This window comes from Salvelinus fontinalis, chromosome 31, assembly GCF_029448725.1.
Source record: "Salvelinus fontinalis isolate EN_2023a chromosome 31, ASM2944872v1, whole genome shotgun sequence".
Taxonomy (NCBI): domain Eukaryota; kingdom Metazoa; phylum Chordata; class Actinopteri; order Salmoniformes; family Salmonidae; genus Salvelinus; species Salvelinus fontinalis.
Genome location: NC_074695.1, coordinates 45,783,571 through 45,802,281, shown reverse-complemented (window position 1 = coordinate 45,802,281; position 18,711 = coordinate 45,783,571). Strand labels below are relative to the sequence as shown.

The 18,711-nt window shown below is 47.6% G+C and overlaps 1 protein-coding gene across 2 annotated transcripts in view; it reads right to left on the bottom strand.

The window, feature by feature from the left end:
• The window catches only part of LOC129830384 (cadherin-4-like), a 370,018-nt gene that overhangs the window by 190,368 nt on the left and 160,939 nt on the right, over positions 1-18,711 (bottom strand). The window contains exon 3 of one of the 2 annotated variants that reach the window (XM_055892928.1): positions 12,703-12,726. The exons of the other annotated variant lie outside the window; for it this stretch is intronic. Within the exon in view, the coding sequence (XP_055748903.1) occupies positions 12,703-12,726 (24 nt within the window). The remainder of the gene's footprint in view (positions 1-12,702; positions 12,727-18,711) is intronic. 2 annotated transcript variants of the gene reach the window in all.

Here is an 18,711-nt window from a genome sequence, read left to right as displayed (position 1 = left end):
TGGTGCTTCTCTCTCTCTAATGCAAACATGATCCCCCACCTTGGAAAAACCCTTTTAGCTGAATCTCCAGTAAAACCCAGGGGAACACGGGAAACCACTGGATCCTGGAGGAGCTCTGTCTGTCTACCTCCAGATCCCTCTCCCTGGGATCACCCCCCCCCCCCCCCCCCCACCACCACCACCAGGGAAGGAGGATAAATCCTTGAAATATTAGGATGTTAGGAGGAGGCAGGCAGGGAACGCCGTGGGGCCTGGAGTGGAGAATGTTCTGGGTGACAGCCGGCTACGTCCCAAATTGCACCCTATTCCCTAAATAGTGCATTCGTTTTGACCAGAGCCCTTTGAGCCGTCATTCGGATGGGACGTTAAACGGGCGTCCTGTCTCCCTGCGGTCGCTAAGGATCCCATGGCACTTCTCGTAAGAGTAGGGGTGTTAACCCCGGTGTCCTGGCTAAATTCCCAATCTGGCCCTCATACCATCATGGCCACCTAATCATCCCCAGCTTCCAATTGGCTCATTCATCCCCCCTCCTCTTCCCCGTAACTATTCCCCAGGTCGTTGCTGTGGATGAGAATGTGTTCTCAGTCAAATTGCTTGGTGAAATAAGGGAGAGAAAAAAAAAAGTGATTTAAAAAGCAATTTGAAGGGAGTGCGTGCACATTATAGGGGACAGGGTGTCATTTGTGACGTAGACTCTGTGTAGGAATGGTTGACTGGTGCGATATGCTAATATCACGTCTCATGTGCACAGTACACGCACAGCGGCTTACTGAACATGCAATTGTTCATGTGACTGGATTATAAAACAGTTGAGTAACTATAACGTGAAGTCGTTGAAGAAAGTGAGACATGTCGGAGTAGAGCTTGAAGGGGAGAATGCTGTTAACAGCGAGTTTTTCTTCCAGGCTCCGGTCTCCTGTTCTGCTATGCAATGTTCCAGACCCCAATTTTCTTACCCGGACCCGGGCTCATTTTCCCTGTGCTCGCCGGTGTCGGGGAACAAGTGGGATTTGCATCGTAAATTTGGTAATAAAACTCCTGGACTGAATCCGAATCAGCTCCTCAGCCGAAAACGAAAGAAGCAGCTTGGGAGAGAAAAAAGACACCGCTTTTCCCAGCAGCTGCAGACTGTCAGAAGGAAAACTATCCATCTATGTTTCTTTCTTGTTTGTTTGTTTGCCATACAGTGTTTGTTTGTGTGTGCTTCTTCTTCTTTGTTGGTTCTCTCCTGAAGAGACTCCAGAACTATCCATCTGCCTGTGTTACCGTGGTGACATCCCTTTGAGCGGCTGACGAGGCAGCGCTAGAGAACGCAACAACCGGAGAAGCAAAATGCCAGCCTAATTAGCGTGACTGCGGAGCCGGCGGAGGGTGAAGCTCGTTATGGGCACAGCTCGCTATGATGTGTCTGCGTATGAATATGCACATTTTACAGCAGAGAAAAAAAAAAGCAAGCACTTCTAGTAGTTCAAGGTAACCAACTAACATGCCGGATGGTGTTGATTGGGTCATTTGGTAAAAAGTTTGCAAGACTCCATGTGTGAATTTTGTTTCGGTGCATGACTTTCTTTGTTATCTAGGTGTGGATGTGCAGTGTGTGTGAGCGTGTGAGGGTGAGATGATGCTTGAACACGTCTGCTCTCCATGCTTCTCACATACACTCTCCCAGGATACAGCCTGTGGACTCCAAAGTAGAAATTTAAGTATCCATCAACCATCTTCCGTTCCTCTGCCTTCCTCTCCTCTCCAGCCTACCCTCCCACGACCATCCCGCTGGGCCAGTCCAAGCTAGCCCGGACTGGCTTCCGAGCCAGGCCCACACTGGAGCCTCCCCGCTGGGTGCAATATGGCACCCACCTCCCCTGCACTGCCAGCACGGCTGGGGCTGCCCCTTCGACTGTGGCGTCCCCCAGCCCTAAGCAGACAGAGACTTATGGCAGCTCTAACTCACTCGGGGCGGGCAGGGATAGAGGGAGACATGGAGCGATAGGGAGCGGAGGGGGGGGGGGATACGTTGTTCAAACATGAACAAGAGTCATTAGCCTCAAGGGATTGGCTCTGTTCCCACCACTGACATCATCAGTGGCGGAAGAGACAACGACGAAACAAGATCAACAACAGCAGTAAGGTGAACGTCGAAGTAACATCTCCCAACCGGGAGACAATGGCCCAATCGAAGGTCTACGCCTTCACGGCCGCACTTTCGACAGCCTCCCGGTCTGACGTTGACGTTGAGACAATAGGCTTGATGAGTTGTAGCTTTGTCTGTGTGAGGTCAATTACACTGAGTGTGCCACCCCCCTCAAAACTCTCATTGCCGTCTGCCCGTCGCAATCACCAACCGCTACCCCATGGTGGGAGGAACACAGAACAGCAAATTAACTTGGCCCGGCCACAATAAACCTCTTAATGTTCACCGCATTTAATTGGCAAGTTGAAACTTGGGAGAGCGGGATTCAGTAAGAGAGATTTGTGATCTGTCTCCATCGTTACGTTTCTTCTTACTTTTCTTTTCTATTGTTTGCTGTTTCTGTCGGAGGCAGGCAGAGAGAAATGTTTCCAGGCCCATACAGGCTTAATGAGGAGGACAGGTAAGTCTGGGAAGGTTGTGTGTGTTTGTGTGCGCGCTAGGATACCCGTCCATGTCTGAAACGCTTGAGTCATGAGGTAGCCAAGCTCACAAAGCACACCACGGGTCTCACCCACCAAAACAGGAACAGTCAGAGTGCAGTCATTTCCCCGGCTGCGGCGGCTCTAACTCCTTAAATCACACAGACGTGGCATCATCTGACAAAGTGGTCTTTGGTGACCCTGTGGAGGGTGGCGTTTAAAAACCTTCCAGTGTCGGACCCTATTATCTGGGTATGAGGGGGTGGGTTCAGCAGGGTCAGAACTACGCTGACCCCTCTCTCTCTCAGGGCCTCAAATACAGGCTCGAAACAAACAAGCCAAAGCAATCCACACCGCCATCTCTCGTCCTAGGGATCCCGAGGACGGATGAGCAACCGAGCAGCACGGCGAGGGCGCACAGCAGAACAGCGGTAAACAAAACCAGGACGTGTCCACACATCCTAACTCAACCACTACGGCTCCGCCCGCGGAAACAATCTCTCTGTGAGCGAGGCAGGCTTCTCTTGGCAAGGGAATAGGTGAGAGACTTGGCTAGGGGCCCACACGTTGGCAGAAGCCAGCGTGCATTTCAATTAAACACTTCCTTCAGCTGCGCCAGAAGGAGGATCTTCCGAGAGGAAGATCGAACCGAAAACAGGTAGAGAGAGAGAGAGCGAAAGAGGGATAGAGAGAGAGAGAGAAATAAAGGGAGAGAGAGAAACAAACAAATGTAATAATATGATATAGGAATGGAATGCACGGCAGTATCAGCATGTACTGAAAGTAATAGTGGAAGACGTAAGAGAGAGAGAGTGTGTGTGTGGTGGTGGTGTGGAGGCTTGTAGATCACTCTGCTCCCTGTGTAAGTTGGCAGGTAAATTAGCATCTATGGCTAACAGGGCAAGCCCTCCTCTGCCTTCTTTCCCTCCGACAGAGGCAGCTTCTTGACCCCTGCCATATCCCCTGTCGCCCCGCGTCACCGCATTAGCATTTAAACACACAAAGACACTTTCACACTTCTATTTATAGACACACACATATAAGCGCACACACGCTCCACACACTCTGCTGAACAAACATGTCAACTCAGACGGGAAATGTTATACTCTGCATGTGTTGAATTCCCATTGGAGATAACTTCCCTGTAACTTCCCGTCAGGTTAAATGGATCAGAGCCATTCTTAGATCCTCCAGTGATGTTTCAGGAAGTTGGATAACTCTGAGCAAGACCCAGTCAAAAAAAAACGCTCAATCAAAATTGTCAAACCCAGTGCACGTCTCATCACCAGGATGTGTAGAGCTGTTTACATGTACAGTCATCCAGGAGAGGGCTGCACTCTTAGAAGAAAGGTTCTATCGAGAATCTAAAATGGTTCTTTGGCTGTCCCCATAGGAGAACCCTTTGAAGAACCCGTTTTGGTTCCAGGTAGAATCTCTTTGGGTTCCACGAAGAACCTTTCCACAGAGGGTTCTAAGTGGAACACAAAAGGGTTCTACCTGAAACCACAAAGGGCTCTTCAAAGGGTTTCCCTTTTGGAACCCTTTTCCCAAAGAGTGTAGATCTCCCCGATACAGCTTGCCAACCTACTAGCCTGCTGCAGTTTCTCCTCTCCTGCTCTAAGCAGGGATCGATAGCGCTCTCTCTCTCTCTCTCTCTCTCATATCACTTTGTACCCTTGATGCCATGTAGGAATCATCAATTAGAACAGACTGGGGGGCTGGGTGTTCGGCTGAGAGTGGGTGGCGTGTGTGCGTGTGAGAGATTATATATGTGCGTGCCTGCATGCCTCTCTGTCTGCCTACTCCTGCATGTTTTTAGTAGCATTAGTATTATCACATATCTGAGTGTCAGTCTGCTAGTTTGCGGGCCGTATGACTGATCCATCTAATCATTCAACGTTGACAGGCTCCACAGAGCCAACAGAGTAGCAGCATTGATCTCCTTTACAGGGACCCGGGGCCTTGACTTCATTAGCCCTGTTAGTGCTAAGCTGCTTTACCATGCTCACGCCTAGTTAAGCCCGCACAGTGACACACACACAGATAAACGCAGAGACAAAGGGAGCTAACGAGTCAGTTTGAGGGGAAGTGAAAGAGAAGAGAAGGAAGAGGCTGGCGATAAAGTGCGAGAGGGGGAGGAGGGGATAAAGTGTGAGAGGGGGAGGAGGGGATAAAGTGTGAGAGGGGGAGGAGGGGATAAAGTGTGAGAGGGGGAGGAGGGGATAAAGTGTGAGAGGGGGAGGAGGGGATAAAGTGTGAGAGGGGGAGGAGGGGATAAAGTGTGAGAGGGGGAGGAGGGGATAAAGTGTGAGAGGGGGAGGAGGGGATAAAGTGTGAGAGGGGGAGGAGGGGATAAAGTGTGAGAGGGGGAGGAGGGGATAAAGTGTGAGAGGGGGAGGAGGGGATAAAGTGTGAGAGGGGGAGGAGGGGATAAAGTGTGAGAGGGGGAGGAGGGGATAAAGTGTGAGAGGGGGAGGAGGGGATAAAGTGTGAGAGGGGGAGGAGGGGATAAAGTGTGAGAGGGGGAGGAGGGGATAAAGTGCGAGAGGGGGAGGAGGCGATAAAGTGCGAGAGGGGGAGGAGGGGATAAAGTGCGAGAGGGGGAGGAGGGGATAAAGTGTGAGAGGGGGAGGAGGGGATAAAGTGTGAGAGGGGGAGGAGGGGATAAAGTGTGAGAGGGGGAGGAGGGGATAAAGTGTGAGAGGGGGAGGAGGGGATAAAGTGTGAGAGGGGGAGGAGGGGATAAAGTGTGAGAGGGGGAGGAGGGGATAAAGTGTGAGAGGGGGAGGAGGGGATAAAGTGTGAGAGGGGGAGGAGGGGATAAAGTGTGAGAGGGGGAGGAGGCGATACAGTGTGAGAGGGGGAGGAGGGGATAAAGTGTGAGAGGGGGAGGAGGTGATAAAGTGTGAGAGAGGGAGGAGGCGATAAAGTGCGAGAGAGGGAGGAGGCGATAAAGTACGAGAGAGGGAGGAGGCGATAAAGTACGAGAGAGGGAGGAGGCGATAAAGTACGAGAGAGGGAGGAGGCGATACAGTGTGAGAGAGGGAGGAGGCGATACAGTGTGAGAGAGGGAGGAGGCGATACAGTGTGAGAGGGGGAGGAGGCGATACAGTGTGAGAGGGGGAGGAGGCGATACAGTGTGAGAGGGGGAGGAGGCGATACAGTGTGAGAGGGGGAGGAGGCGATAAAGTGTGAGAGAGGGAGGAGGCGATAAAGTGTGAGAGAGGGAGACCAAGAGAAAGAGAGAAAGAAGGAGTTTAAAGTGTGAGAGCGGGGTAGTGAAGGAGAGAAAGTGACAGAGAGGTATAAAGAGGGCACGGAGCGTGTGAACCTGCAACTCTGAGGCCAGGGAGGGATAAAGCTCTGTGTGCTGTTTGAATGAAGGAGGCTTTCTGCAACGGAGCGATGAGCAGCAGAATCAATTAACTTGTGTTCTGATTAATGAATTATCACGCTGGTCCATCGGCAGCCTGAGTACTTAGCCCGGCTTCCCCCGTGAGGCTTTGCTGTGTTGGAAAATTAGCTTTGACCTCTGCAGTACACACAGAAACACAAAAATACACACGTGTGGATGCACGGACTCCCACACATGCACAGTGGGGCAAGGCCTTATGTTCTCCAGGGAGTTCTGTAAATTAAAATGTATTTTTGTAAGTTATGATGAATAAGGAAATGATTGCACAGCCATTTTGTTGATGGCGATTTGACGTACAGTAATTCCTCTTTCCTGTTCCCCTTTTCCCTCCTTACACCCACTCAACCTCTCCTCCTGCCTCCTTTCTCGCTCTCCCTCCCTCACCCACTCTCTCTTTTTCTCCTGCTAGTGTCTGGTTTTGGCTAGTTTAACTACGCCCACAGCTCCCCGAGGATGGGCCATGACGGATGGGCCTGCGTGAGATTCTGATTCGATTCGGCCCATTTGATCAATTTATCGCTGTCATTTTGAAAATGAAATTAGAGGAACGTCTCCCAGAGAGTGTTTTTCCAGCACAGGTGCCATAAATATACTTAATTTGGCTCTAAGAAAGGAGGGAGAGAGAGAAAGAGTGCGAGATGGAGTGGGGAGGGAGAGAGGGATACAGAGATAGAGACCGATAGAAAGGGAGAGAAAGATCATTTTTCTGTTGAGATGCTGAGTGTGTCGAGGTGAGCAGAGTTTGGAGGTTGTCTATCACGGTCCTAGGGAAGGAAGTGTAGAGGTCATTCAGCTACTGAAATAGCACACCGCTAGGGTCAGTAGACTTCTGCAAAAAAAGATAGATGGCTATACACTAAGCCATACAAAATACATGTGTGCTAACCTACCAGATAAACACTGCCATCGGAAATAGACAGCCGGAGAATTTGAGGGTGCGAGGTTGATGAGTGGTTGACGCTGCCAACACACACATACAAGCGAGATACAAGGAGAGACGAGAGAGAGAGATACAGTGCCTTGTAAAAGTATTCATCCCCCCTTGGTGTTTAGTTTAGTTGCATTACAACCTGTAATTTAAATAGATTTTTATTTGGATTTTATGTAATGGAAATACACAAAATAGTCCAAATTGGTGAAGTGAAATAAAATATTTTATAAACGGTAAAGTGGTGCGTGCATATGTATTCACCCCCTTTGCTATGAAGTCCCTAAATAAGATCTGTTGCAACCAATTACCTTCAGAAGTCACATAATTAGTTAAATAAAGTCCACCTGTGTGCAATCTAAATGTCACATGATCTCAGTATATATACACCTGCTCTGAAATGCCCCCAGAGTCTGCAACACCACTAAGCAAGGGCCACCACCAAGCAAGTGGCACCACGAAGACCAAGGAGCTCTCCAAACTGGTCAGGGACAAAGTTGTCGAGAAGAACACATCAGGGTTTGGTTAAAAAGATATCAAAAAATTTGAACATCCCACGGAGCCCCATTTTTAAAGCCATTGTTAAATAATTGAAAGAATATGGCACCGCAACAAACCTGCCAAGAGAGGGCCGCCCACCAAAACGCACGAAACAGGCAAGGACGGCACTAATCAGAGGCAACAAAGATACCAACGATAACCCTGAGCTGCAAAGCTTCACTGTGGAGATTGGAGTATCTGTCCATAGGACCACTTTAAGCCATACACTCCACAGAGCTGGGCTTTATGGATGAGTGGCAAGAAAAAAGCCATCGCTTAAAGAAAAAATAAGCAATCACGTTTGGTGTTCGCCAAAAGGCATGTGGGAGACTCCCCAAACATATGGAAGAAGGTACTCTGGTATGATGAGACTAGAATTGAGCTTTTTGGCCATCAACGAAAACGCTATGTCTGGCGCAAACCCAACACCTCACATCACCCCGAGAAAACCATCCACTGGGAAACTGGTCAGAATTGAAGGAATGGTGGATGGTGGTAAGTACAGGGAAATTCTTGAGGGAAACCTGTTTCATTCTCCAGAGATTTGAGGACAATGACCCTAAGCATACTGCTAAAGAAACACTCGAGTGGTTCAAGGGGAAACATTTAAATGTTTTAGAATGGCCTAGTCAAAGCCCAGACCTCAATCCAATTGAGAATTGGTATGACTTAAAGATTGCTGTACACCAGCAGAACCCATCCAACTGGAGCTGGAGCAGTTTTGCCTTGAATAATGGGCAAAAAACCCAGTGGCTAGATGTGCCAAGCTTATAGAGACATACCTCAAGAGACTAGCAGCTGTAATTGCTGCAAAAGGTGGCTCTATAAAGTATTGACTTTAGGGGGGTGAATAGTTATGCACGCTCAAGTTCAGGTTTTTTGTCTTATTTCTTGTTTGTTTCACAATAAAACATATTTTGCATCTTCAAAGTGGTAGGCATGTTGTCTAAATCAAATGATACAAACCCCCCCAAAAATCTATTTTAATTCCAGGTTGTAAGGCAACAAAATAGGAAAAATGCCAAGGGGGTGAATACTTTCGGAAGCCACTGTAGAAGAGATAGAAAGCGAGCGATAGAAGATAGATTGTTGAAGGGCCTCCCGGGTGGCGCAGTGGTCTAGGGCAGTGGTCTGGTGCTGCGCCACCAGAGTCTCTGTGTTCGCGCCCAGGCTCTGTCGCAGCCGGCCGCGACCGGGAGGTCCGTGGGGTGACGCACAATTGGCCTAGCGTCGTCCGGGTTAGGGAGGGTTTGGCCGGTAGGGATATCCTTGTCTCATCGCACTCCCGCGACTCCTGTGGCGGGCCGGGCGCAGTGCGCGCTAACTAAGGGGGCCAGGTGCACGGTGTTTCCTCCGACACATTGGTGCGGCTGGCTTCCGGGTTGGAGGCGCGCTGTGTTAAGAAGCAGTGCGGCTTGGTTGGGTTGTGCTTCGGAGGACGCATGGCTTTCGACCTTCGTCTCTCCCGAGCCCGTACGGGAGTTGTAGCGATGAGACAAGATAGTATTTACTAGCGATTGGATACCACGAAAATTGGGGAGAAAAGGGGGAAAAGAAAAAAAAAAACATTGTTGTATGGGCACACTACAACTAATATAAGTACCGGAAATGAGACAGGAGTAGAAATTAACATAGGCTTTGTTACTCCCGACTGGCGCAGTGGTCTAAGATACTGCATGTCAGTGCAAGAGGCGTCCCTGGTTCGAATCCAGGCTGCATCACATCCAGCCGTGATTGGGAGTCCCATAGGGCGGCGCACAGTCGGCCCAGCGTCGTCCGGGTTTGGCTGTGGCAGGCCGTCATTGTAAATAAGAATGTGTTCTTAACTGACTTGCCAAGTTAAATAAAGGTAACAAAATTCACAGGACAAGACACTCCAAGCATTCCAATGTACGTTAAAAAAAGGGGGCATTACAAGTGCCCTGAAGGGACAAACCAGATCAATACACAACCCACCTTTACTTTTGATGCCTCATAAGGAAAATGTAAATATTCACCGTTTTGCATATTTTCTTTACAGCCTTTATCTTTAAATAAACATATTTATTTTTAACATAACAGTTCTCTTAATGTTACAATGGCAGTATTCCGAATAACCTTTCCTGAACTAAGGAAGGGTAGACTACCTCAGTTCCCAGACTTAACCCTGAGGTGTATTCTGCCCCAGTGTCAGAGGTCAGTCTCTGAACTAAATGTTCAACCTTTCATGGGGTCGTCTTTCTCTTGCAGGGTAATGACGACGTACAAGTGAGTCTACAGTCACATTTTCTCTGAGTCTGAGTGGTGTTGGTGTATGGCCGTACTTGGGTGCAACAGTACCCTGAGTAGGCATTTCCATAGGTGAGTCTGCTGAGTCTGGAGTATTTTTCATATTTGTAGGTTGCTGCAGTGGATGTTCAGGTGCTGGCACATAATTGTGATAGGTCTCCAGTAGCCACGTGTCTCCTCAAGATGATGTTCTCTGGCGTGTGAACTGTGTAGGACAGAGGGCCTGTTTGTGCGACCACTGCTGCTGGTATCCACTTTGGACCTTTTCAATAGTTCCCGAGCGAGAACTCTCTCTCTCTCCAGCTCCGAAGCTTGAAGCTTGTGTCTTTAGCTTTGCTCTGTCTCTCCACTTCTCTGTTGTGTATATACCAACCTGTTTAGTCTTTGGAGGTCTCAGGATGTCGAGTCGCGTGCGAACCCGTCTTTTCATCGTGGCTGACGCGGGTACCACTTTGGTTGTAGCGTAGGGGAGGATGGTTCTGTAGGTCAACAGGAAGGTGTTTAGGCGCCTGTTGAGGGACCTGTTTCCTTGTGATGATTTTATAGCTTGCTTCATTGTCCGTTTGATTCCATGAATGACCGGGACTCTTCAGACACAAGTTGGGGGGTCATCGTTGCTAGCGAGTTGCGTTGGCAATCCCAAGCGACCGAAGACTGACCGTAGCTCTTCGATGGTTCTCTCCGCTCTTCATCAATGCGACCTCAGGCCATTTGCTGTCTGGGTCGACTATGACTAAGAACATACAATCCTCCAGTGGGCCTGCATAGGTAACCTTCTTCACTTGGGCTGATGTAAACTGGGGGCGTTCATCACTTCCTCGAAGTAGAGGATTTCAGCCTGGGAGTGCTCAGTGTGTGCGACAGGTAAGGGAAGCCTTGAGAGTCTGTCTGCATTGCAGTTCTGCTCAGACCTGTACTAGATGTTGTATCGGTGACCAGAAAACTCTTAAGACCCATTGCCACATGACCAAAGATGGAGGTGACCAAAGATGGAGGTGAGGGGTCTATGGTCCATCAGCAGTGTGAATCGTCACCCAAACAGAATCTGTTGGAATTATTTAACTCTTTTCCAACCATGTGAATTTCCTGCCAGTTTAGTTTGATCCTTTTCCAGCCATGTGCGTCATAGAAAAGCTGGATGGTTGCCTTTCACGAAGTAGAGTGGTAGATTTACCTTCGGTTTTGTCGCTCTCCACCGTAACAGTCACAATTCCCTCTCCCTGGAACGGTGTACATTTTCAGCGTCATCTCCATCGGCTGTGCTGTGCGGTGATCTGGTTTACTCTCGGACACAGCCACAGACAGCATTGACACGGCTGCTCCAGTGTTCACTTGCCTCCGTACTGCTTTTTCCATCGTGCAGCAGTGTTAGCCATTATCCGTGTTCATTGTCTGAAATGGACCAAACAAGCTCCCTCTCTGTGTGCTCCATTTCGTGCACTTTCTTTTTCCGACTTCCTGAAGTCGCTTTTCTTTCGTTCAGCCATTTTGTTTGATTGTGTCTTTTTTTAAATGTTTACACTGAACAAAAAGTGTTGGTTTCATGAGCTGAACTATTGACCGAGGATTTGAGTGCGCTGTGTAAATGTTTGAGGGAGAAAGGGAGAATGTCACAAGAAGGTGTGTGTCTGCATTGGTTAGCATAGCTGTAAAATGCCTAGATGAGTGTGTCTCGCACACACACACACACACACACACACACACACACACACACACACACAGGGTGCGGTGTCTGGCCTTATTTATGTGTCTCTCCTTCAGCAGCCGGCATATGGGATTGTGTCTGTAGAGAGATGATGTACACCTCGCTAGCCTCTGTTCCCGCTCGACATCCGTCAGACTACACAGCACAGCCGCACCACATCCCTTAGCTTTATAGACCCGTCTGACAACACATACACGCACGTGCACACACACACACACACACGCATAGACTCGCGCGCACATACTAAGAAAACCGATGTGTATCTGTGTCTGTCACCGTGTGTGTACCAAACATGAAGTATGTGAGGGTATCAAGCACATTACGTAGTTGGTATGGCTATGTATTGTAGATCAAGTGTGTTTGAGGAGTGTACTTAAAAGTTGGTGCGTGTCACGTTATGTAGCTGAGTTGCCCCAAGAAATCTTCTCTCCTGCGAAAACAAAGATGCTGTACCCCCCCATAGTACACACATAACAATACCGTCATTAAAGGACAAAGTGTGCGAAACAAAGTTTGAACAACGTCAAGTGTATCGACTGTGAAGCGGCACGGCTGATTGTCTATTGTCCTCTCATCCAGTGCAATCACACAGGGTACAAGCTTGGGCACACCCTCCGCCCATCATCTTCATTACACAGAGTAAAGGGACGAAACGTTCTGATGCATATACCTACACTGTGCTGCCACTCAAAAGAAGCCCCCCCCCCCCGGACTTGTCCACAATGTCTGCTTCCACTCGGATCATTATCCCCCCCAATCAAAACAGACAGCGCCGGCCCTCCCTCCCACCCGCCAACCGTACCCCACCTCCCAGTTATACTGAGGAACACAATCACTCTCTCCGCCCACCCCCCACACATTAACATACACCGAGGCTTCAACTGTGCTGTGACTGATGAGATACACAGCGAGAGAGAACATTACAAAAGAGCGTTATGATTCTGAGCGTACCGATGAGTCGTCAGCGGCGCACATAGTGTGGATGATGTATTTCTCATGTACTGTGTAGAGCGATGCTATTGGCTATATGTGCGGGTGTTTGGGGGGGACCATGCTATCCGGGGATGACGCTATTGTACAGAACAGTAACCTTGACTTCGCATCGCTAACACATCAGGCACGAGTGTCGATAAACAGTACTTGAGAACAAACACACAGCTGCTGCTACACACACACACACACGGCACATCTCAAACAGCGGAGGGACACAGGCGACTGATTGTGTGTTGCCTTACCTTTCCGCGATGACACGGTGGTATCTGCAGATGAAAGGGAGAGGGGAAAAAAAGGTGTGTTAGGAGTTGACAGGCTGTTGTCTCTGAGACACATCAAATGGCGGAGATGACAGTGGCAGTCGGTGAACGGTTGGGAGGGGAACAAGTTCGTGGCCCAGATGGGGAAACCAACAGGGGGGGGTCTCTCATCCCAGCCCTCTGACAGCACAAGCACTCCACTTCAACACGCACACACTCAACCACTACTGTTGCCCTTTGAACGGTCTTGAGAGGGAGGGAGCGAAGGACGGAGGGAGCGAAGGAGGGAGGGAGAAAGGTAGAGAGAGCGAAAGAGAGAGGAAGACACTGGGGCTAAATAAATTGAGGCCTTGAGAGGGAAGAGCAGAGAATGCCTGAAATTCCCAGTCAACTGCGATGCATTATGCAAGTTACCGTGAGTGGAGATTTCTCTTAAGTAAAGCAATAACATCTCGGCTCCTTGAGAGACAGCACAATCTGAAAACATTTCAGGATTTTCCCCTGGGCCGAGGGAGGCACTTCGGACCAATAAGGTGGTGAATAATATTTATTTAGGGGGGAGGGTTGTAGAGGCTCTCTCTTCTTATTGGACGGTTCCAAAGTGCCACAACAACAGAGGGAAGAGCAGGAGTGAAAATGGTACATTTAGCTTATTTTTCGCATAAAATATTTACCACAAGTCTGTTTCTAAGCTCCCAAGGTTTCATTTTTATGTGATAGACTTCTCAAGTCAGGAGGACTGCGGAAATAAATAAAGTGTAAAAAACGAAAAAGGTGTTTCTGTTGCACTCTCAGTAGTCCAAATCCTTGAACACATTTGTGTACTGGCCAAGAAGCCCAAACGGCCGCAGACAGGGGAAGCCTGTAATAATTGAATCCGGGTGGAGCTTCGTCAGGGTTGGGCTAAAGGGGAGATAATCTACTGCTTTGCCTAATTGCCAGAATAAAGATGGCCTCCATTGTTGCGTTGGCATAGGTCAAAGCGGCGCGGCGTGCGATTGGGCATAGGTTTAAGGCTTTCGCTGCTTTTTGTTTGGCGAGGTGTTCTGGAGGATTTGGGCCAATATTCCCCCGCTGGTTATTACACGCGTCTCACTGTCTGTTACGGGTAGCTTCACAGCAGTGAGATGGCCCTAGCTGGACACAGCCACCTTCTTCTAACTGGTACAGTTGGTGTTGGCGTGTTCTGGTGCCATGCCACATTCCATCATGCCAACTCTACCGTCTCCGTTGGAGAAACCGTGCAGCCATGAATGCTGTTGATAAAATGGTCTACACATAAACGGTGGAAATTAAAGGCTGAATCTTGTTCACGGAGGACTTGACATGGCCCGACAACATCACCACTCGTGTCAACAGGGCGGAACACCGTCTTTACTTCTTAAAGGCGGCGAGAGACATTTGGCTCCAAAAACTACCGCTGCACTATCGAGAGCGTCCTGACCGTTTGCATCATGGCCTGTTACGAGAAGTGCTCCGTACACAACCACGAGGCCCTCCAGCGGGTGGGGAAGACGGCCCAGTACATCACCGAGTCCGTGTTCCCACCCATTCAGCAGTGGTGTAAAGAACTTAAGTAAAAATACTTGAAAGGAATACGTCGTTATTTGTACTTTACTATTAACATTTTTGACAACTTTTACTTTTACTTCACTACATTCCTAAAGTAAATTCTATATTTTTTACTCCATACATTTTCCCTTACACCCAAGTACTCGTTACATTTTGATTCACACAATTATCAAGAGAACATCCATCTCTACTACTTCTGATCTGGCGGACTCACCAAACACATGCTTCGTTTGTAAATGATCTCTGAGTGTTTGAGTGTGCCCCTGGCTATCTGTACATTTAGAAGCTGTGGCCGTCTGCTTTGCTTAACACAAGGAATTTGAAATGATTTACACCTGTACTTTTGATACATAAGTATATTTTAGCAATTACATTTACTTTTGATACTTAAGTATTATTAAAAGCAAATACTTTTTTGACTTTAACTCAAGTAGTATTTTTCTGGGTGACTTACTTTTACTCAAGTATGACATTTGGTACTTTTTCCACAACCACCATTCAGGACATCTACTTGAACGGTGCCTGAGGAAGTACCACAGCATCAAAAACCTCACAGAGCCCAGCCACGAGCTGTTCACTCCCTTACCGCCGGGCGGACGGTATCGGAACATAAGGTCTGATACCAACAGGCTCAGAAATCTATCTGCAAGACATCAGACTGCTGAACACTTGAACTGGACTGACCACCTGCACTGACTCTCCGCACCTTAGCACGCATGCACTCACTCACTCACACACATAGACACACGCATATATCTACACACACACACACACTGACATATATCTACACACACGCACACACTGACCTATATCTACACACACACTGACCTATATCTACACACACACACACACCCACACTGACATATCTACACACACACACACACACACACCCACACTGACATATCTACACACACACACACCCACACACACACCCATACTGACATATCTACACACACACACAAACACCCACACACAAACACCCCCACACCCCCACACTGACATATCTACACACACACACACTGACATATATCTACACACACACACAAACACCCACACACTGACCTATATCTACACACACACAAACACCCACACACACACACACTGACCTATATCTACACACACACACACACACACACACACACACACACTGACATATATTTACACACACACACACACACACACTTGCTGCTACCTGTTACTATTGCTAATACTTCTCAATTTATTAAACACTTGCCCCCCAATTCCCCCTTCCCTGATACATGTGTAAATATTGAACTATAAATTGTGCCTTCCTGTATTATACTTATGCTAAAATGTTTATTATTTTCTACTGAGCCATTTACTTTATCGTATTCTTATATTTTATTATTTCTTATTGTTGTTGCATTGTTGAGAAGGAACCTGCAAGTAAGCATTTAATTGGACATTGTATACCATGTATTAGTCGTATATACAGGATATACAACTTAAAAATGGTTCTCTCTCCAATCCCTCATTGAAAGTGTCACGCCCTGACCTTATAGATCCTTTTTATGTCTCTATGATGGTTTGGTCAGGGCGTGAGTTGGGGTGGGCATTCTATGTTTTGTGTTTCTATGATTTTCTATTTCTATGTTTTGGCCGGGTATGATTCTCAATCAGGGACACCTGTCTATCAATGTCTCTGAGAACCATACTTAGGTAGCTCTTTTTTCCACCTGTGTTTGAGGGAAGTTGACTTTGTTTAGGGCACATAGCCTTTAGCTTCACGGTTTGTTTTTGTAGAGTTTATTGTTTTGTTTGGCGTCATTTTTATTAATTAAAGGAAAATGTACACCTTGGTCCTCTTCTTTTAACGGCCGTGACAGAAAGAGAGTGAACTTAACCACTCAGCGATAGAGAGAGAGCGATAGAGAGTGAGAGTGAGAGACAGAGAGCTCTATATCCAAGTAGAAAATACCTTATAAAATATGAATGTAACTCTATCATAGTAATGAAAATAGAAGCACAATGTGGACTCTGTTGGTATCTCAACCCGATCGTCCCTCGATTCACTATCTATAATGCATAACCACTATTTGACGCTCCACTTCTGGAAAGTACTCATGCGATCATGTGGAAGAAGTGATATACAGTTTAAAGCCCTCAAACAGTGAGACGGCAGAACTGCAGTCTGTCCTCTACACACATGTACGCGATATGGAGGGTGAATTACTCGTCCGGTATGTGAAAACAGGTCCGCTTTTATCATTGTGATTATTTACTCTGCAGTTGCTTCATCCATTCTTGGACTTCTGAATGAATGAAACGTACCTATTGATTCTTGAAGAATACAACTTATAAGTGCCTCGTGAGCCTAGTTCGACAGTCGTAACCCCATCCGATGTTCGCCAATGTTCGTAAACAAAGTCGACGTAAACAAACACGACAGTATACAGCCTCAAAACATGGTTAGAACTATAATGTTGATATCATGAATGGTCAGTCCTTGCATCCATAGCTCTGTCTATGAATTTAAGAGCGGTTACATTTCTCCAGCCCTACCCCTCAGCTTTTTACAGAAACAGGGGCGACGAGAACACTTTGTCATTGTTTCAATGGCAGTGGAGGAGGTGGACAGCTTCAAGTTCCTCGGTATCCAAATCACTTAAAATGGTCCTAACACACGGGCACAGTCGTGAAGAATGCGCGACAAAAGACTCCAACCAAGCACACACACATACAAGCTGCTGCTACTCTGTTTATCTTCTAACCTGTTGCCTAGTCCCCCTACCCCTGTACATATCTACCTCCATCACTCCAGTATCCCTGTCACCTTACCCCTGTACATATCTACCTCCATCACTCCAGTATCCCTGTCCCCTTACCCCTGTACATATCTACCTCCATCACTCCAGTATCCCTGTCACCTTACCCCTGTACATATCTACCTCCATCACTCCAGTATCCCTGTCCCCTTCCCCCTATACATATCTACCTCCATCACTCCAGTATCCCTGTCCCCCTACCCCTATACATATCTACCTCCATCACTCCAGTATCCCTGTCACCTTACCCCTGTACATATCTACCTCCATCACTCCAATATCCCTGTCCCCGTACCCCTATACATATCTACCTCCATCACTCCAGTATCCCTGTCACCTTACCCCTATACATATCTACCTCCGTCACTCCAGTATCCCTGTCACCTTACCCCTATACATATCTACCTCCGTCACTCCAGTATCCCTGTCACCTTACCCCTATACATATCTACCTCCATCACTCCAGTATCCCTGTCACCTTACCCCTATACATATCTACCTCCATCACTCCAGTATCCCTGTCACCTTACCCCTATACATATCTACCTCCATCACTCCAGTATCCCTGTCCCCCTACCCCTATACATATCTACCTCCATCACTCCAGTATCCCTGTCACCTTACCCCTATACATATCTACCTCCATCACTCCAGTATCCCTGTCACCTTACCCCTATACATATCTACCTCCATCACTCCAGTATCCCTGTCACCTTACCCCTATACATATCTACCTCCATCACTCCAGTATCCCTGTCACCTTACCCCTATACATATCTACCTCCATCACTCCAGTATCCCTGTCACCTTACCCCTGTACATATCTACCTCCATCACTCCAGCATCCCTGTTAATATGGTTTTGAAACAGCCATTTTTTCCATTTCCTGTATATTGTATGCTTTCTTCCTTATTTCATATTCTTATTTCTGTTTTTTGTTGCTGCAATACATTGTTATTGATTATTGCATTGTGGAGTTTTTGAGTTTGCAAGAAAGGCATTTTCACTGTATTTGAAACTTGAAATGTGTGTGTTTTTATCATTGTGAACAAATGGCTACTTTGACAGCCAGGATAACCAGAATGGGGAAGAAGGAAGCAATACTGCTGTAATGATAGTGATCTTCCCCAGCAGCAGCTGAAAATTATCTGATGACAAAGCGTAAACGCTTTTCCGTCTTAACACACGTCAATACGTGGCATGAAAAAGCCCTGTGATGGCTTCCTGTGTTCAGATAAATATTGGGCTGTTTGGAAGGTAAAGCTCTTTCCCCCCCCTCAGACCATCGATTGGCTGGTTTTCTGCCTGGTCGCTGGTGGCTTAGATGGATTTGGAGGCTAATATCCAGTGAATATGTGTGTGGGGTTTTGATGCGGCTGCACGCCCAGTACCACACTCCTGTGGGTTGGGTATTATGTATTCGTCAATACAGTGATCCCAGTCATCCCACTCAGTAGCAGGCTTATGCAAGAACAGCTAACGCCAGGCCTGAAACGCCCAATAACCTGTCTCAAAAGGAGAGACAGACTGTATGCATGGTAGTGGTGGAAACAAACGTGCAAAATGACTAACATACGCAGCTAACTAAGTTGTAGTTCTCAACCTCTATTTTTTTCTTCTTCTTCTCCGTTTT